At 45.8% G+C, this 3,779-nt stretch overlaps 1 protein-coding gene across 1 annotated transcript; it reads right to left on the bottom strand.

Moving 5' to 3' along the window:
• Nucleotides 1-450: 450 nt before the first annotated feature.
• LOC127778773 (putative lipid-transfer protein DIR1) lies at nt 451-1,232 on the bottom strand. The gene has a single exon (XM_052305392.1). It carries the CDS (start codon nt 1,096-1,098, stop codon nt 784-786), a length of 315 nt encoding a protein of 104 aa, XP_052161352.1. The 5' UTR covers nt 1,099-1,232; the 3' UTR covers nt 451-783.
• Nucleotides 1,233-3,779: the final 2,547 nt, after the last annotated feature.

Genomic DNA, 3,779 nt, shown 5'->3' with positions numbered 1-3,779 from the left:
AAAATTTGAATGTGTTGAGCTATATAGGATTGCAATTAATTCAAAGGAATTTGCTCACCTCCAAGACTATGTTCCAGACATGCAAATTAGAGCTATATAGGATTGCAATTAATTCAAAGGAATTTGCTCGCCTCCAAGACTATGTTCCAGACATGCAAATTAGAAAAAATTCCTAAGGATTTGATTCCTTCAAAATTCCTATGGAAATCCTTCAATCGAAAGGAGCCCAAAGATTAGGATTATGCACCAGACGAGTAACGGAGCAGGGTACAAATTAATCCGTTAGAGATTCATAATGCGAGACCCTTTAATTACTAAAATCCATGAAAACCGACGATACATAATTTGCAAATCAAAATATGAATCCCATGCAAACCGATCGAATAGTAAGCTGATATCCAACAAGCTCAAAAACAAGCAGGCCTCAAAGAAAGGAAAACGAAAACACAGTGAGGGAGCGCGCGCAACGATGCCGCGCGCGTTGGATTATAGAAAAACCCCAAGTATATTAGGCATGCGATCAATGCAACAAGCACTAATAACCGGCCAACCACACACACATGACAACACTCTCACAGACAAACATACACATTCCACACAAGCATAAGACAAGAACATACAGTTGTCATACAGCTAGGCTATCCCTGTAGCAGTTCTAGCCATTTTATGCTATTAATTTTCTATATCAAACGCAAGCTAGGAGTAGGAGGCACACATATTACGTACGTTATGTCCTTTGTTGCAGTGCCTGCAAATCTTGGCAGTAAAACAGTAGCAAACTTATTAGCAGTTAGCCGGCATGGTGAGGCCACACTTGGCTGGCAGCTGCATGGCGCGGTTGGGGTCGATGTTGTAGATGCTGAGCCACGGCGAGTTCTTGTAGGAGCAGAGGCAGTTAAGGTCGGCGTGCGACAGCGCCGAGCAGCAGCCCGCCGACGGGTTCGTCGTCGGGTTCGACGTCGCCGCCGCCGCCGGCTGGCACTTCATGAACTCGTCGTTGCTCATGTTGCACACGGCGCGGGCCGGCGCCGGCGCCACGGCCAGCAGCGCCGCCGCGACGGCCACCACGAGGACAGCCAGCGCCACCGCCTTCGCCATTGCCGTCGGCTGCTGGAGAGGTGAGGAGCTGGATCGAGCTAGCTAGTGACTATAGGTGATTGGTACCTGGTGGAGCTAGCTAGCTGGTGGCTATCTCTAGTGAGTATGAAATGGCTGGATGCTTTGTCCGTGACCGGGGGATGGGTTTTTATAGGGGCGTGTTCGGATGGGAGATTTTGGGTTGAAACCTGGAAAGTCTGTGGTTTTTCACAATGGGTCCTTCGGTTGGGTTTCAATTGCAACTATCTTATTACGGGATCGAACTGTGCCCTACAGTTTGCAAATTATTGGTTCTTGGGAGAAGTCAACAAGGTGATGGATTATATTTGGCATGCTAAACAGTTTTGTCGCCAGTCTTGGCGAGGACAAATATAGCAATCAGCACTCGTTCATATTTGGGCAGGGTTTTTCTTTTTTTTTTTTTCTGATGCAGTAGTCCCTCTATTCCATATTAACTTCCTCCATTTCATATTATAAGATTTTCTAACATTATCTACGTTCATATATATGTTAATGAATCTAGATATATATGTGTGCCTAGATTCATTAACATCTATATGAATATGGGCAATGCTAGAAAGTCTTATAGTAGTATTAATTTCTATATTATAAATTGTTTTGTACTATATTTTATCAAGTTCAAGTTTCTTTAATTCAGACCTAGTAGTTAAGAAGAACGTAGCAACGTTTACAACACTTAGTTATATTCATTACAATTGAAAATTGTGATGGATCATCTTAAGCTGAACATTGAATATTTTTTTAAAAAAACCTCAATTAATTTGATGCCAGCATGTACGCATGGTTAGTTAAATAACTACTCTCTCCGTTTAAAAAAAAACAGCAACCTAATAATACATTATACACAACTAAATACTACGAATCTGGACCGTGAGCAACATGCAATATCAGGAGAACTCATGCGCTGAAATGCGCTAGCTCTATATATCCGTCCAATTGATCTGCAGTTTAATTAGCTGGAATAGATGCAGAGAAGTATATAGGGGAGGCAAGGTTGGGCAGCCCGTGAAGATCCCTTGTTGGGTAGCGCTAGCAGCAGGCACGCATACAGCAGCGCGCGATCATATCGTCGTCGCTGCGTACATGTCTACCGCGCGCGGTAGATCGCTCGATCGATCATCCCGGTCCCGGCCAACAAACACACACGCCAGCAGGTTCACGGGCGCGCGCGACGACGACGCGACGAGAGACGAATGCGCGCGACCAAACTCCGGCCGGGCCCCGCGCGCGCCTACCGGAGAACTTGTGGCCGGGAGGGTTTCCCGGGATTCGCTGACGCGCGTGTGTGCTGCTGCATCCATGGATAGCACCGCAGCTATAGCCGGTACGTATAGTAGCTACCCCGGGGCCGGCAGGCCGGCCTATCGGAGACTGATCATCGAGATCGATTCCTAATCCTATGGCGAATTGGCGATGCATGGATATCATATTTCTCCCAGATAGGACGATGTTTACCTAGCTAGATCCATGACAGTATGACACTAATTTGTTGATATATATGGAATGAGCCCTCCTCGTGCTTGGAGTCGTACATATGGTCCTGTTTACGCCAAATTCAACTTGCTGTTGTATATACATACTACTTCATACATTATATAATAATATAATAATCTTTCGCTATAAATGTAAACAAGTGTTTATTTAGATTTATAACATGCTATGCTATATTTTTAGAATGAATGGTGTAGTCATCTTTCTGTTATTGAGGATGTACCATGAGCATGTCCTTTTCTTTTTTACCCTGTTCGTTTTTTTAGTACTCCCTCCATCCCTAATATAAGGCGTGGTCAAAGTTGGCACGGTCTCCAAAACTAATCTTTTACTTATAATTTCTCATATACTATAAGTTTTGTAGCAGTTCTTGAGGGGAGGAGGTACCATATCGTAGCCGTCCATTCCAATCAATCCAACGGCCTGGGAAGGCTCGGTACCTGCTGGTACCACATCGTCTGCAAGAGTAGGTACCAAATGCTGTTGATGGTGGGAGGGCAAGGTTGTACTTTCGCATGAAGTTAGCAAGTCAGAGCAAAGTGTTGTCTATCCGCCTCCTCAAATCGAGTGAAAGCTGTAGGGGTAAGGAAAACACGGCGACGATCTTGATGCGGCCGATGCGGTGGCCTCCCGGGCGGCGATGACCTCGAGGGAGGTGGGCCGGTGGGGAACGCCGACAACTTTGGTGTTCCCTCCCTCCTCCTAGTTTGCCTCCTCTCAGCTCTCTCTCTCTCTCTCTCTCTCGCAGGCCGTCTTCCCTTCCACTGTCTCTCACGCTCTCGCGCACACAGCCTCCACTTCAGCGCTTCTCCAGGTTCTCCCCTACATCGCTAATACGCTGCTGCAGCCGCAGTTCAGACCGAGCTGAGCCATGTCGCCTCCTTTTACTCTCTGGAAACCTCCAAAGTCAGCCATCTACCATTGCCGTGGCAGTTGTCCAGTTATGCAGTGAAGAGGAGGGGGACGTGGCTCAGCATCCATCAGTTACAAAGCCAATTAAGGCCAGCAGCAGCAGCGAGCTCAGTGCCATCTCCCGTTTGGGGTCTTATGCTTATTAGCTTCATCATAAAAAAAGTTAGTCTATTAAGCAAAAGTTTATCTAATCAGTACCTTAATAATATGTACCAAAAAGTATAGATAATTGAAACATATTATTTTGTCAAGAACTC

Source organism: Oryza glaberrima, chromosome 7 (genome assembly GCF_000147395.1).
Source record: "Oryza glaberrima chromosome 7, OglaRS2, whole genome shotgun sequence".
NCBI classification, from domain to species: domain Eukaryota; kingdom Viridiplantae; phylum Streptophyta; class Magnoliopsida; order Poales; family Poaceae; genus Oryza; species Oryza glaberrima.
This window is presented reverse-complemented; position numbering and strand designations above follow the sequence as displayed.

Coding starts and splice junctions, on each gene's coding strand:
- LOC127778773 (XM_052305392.1), bottom strand. CDS start 1,098: ATGGCGAAGGCGGTGGCGCTGGCTGTCCTCGTGGTGGCCGTCGCGGCG.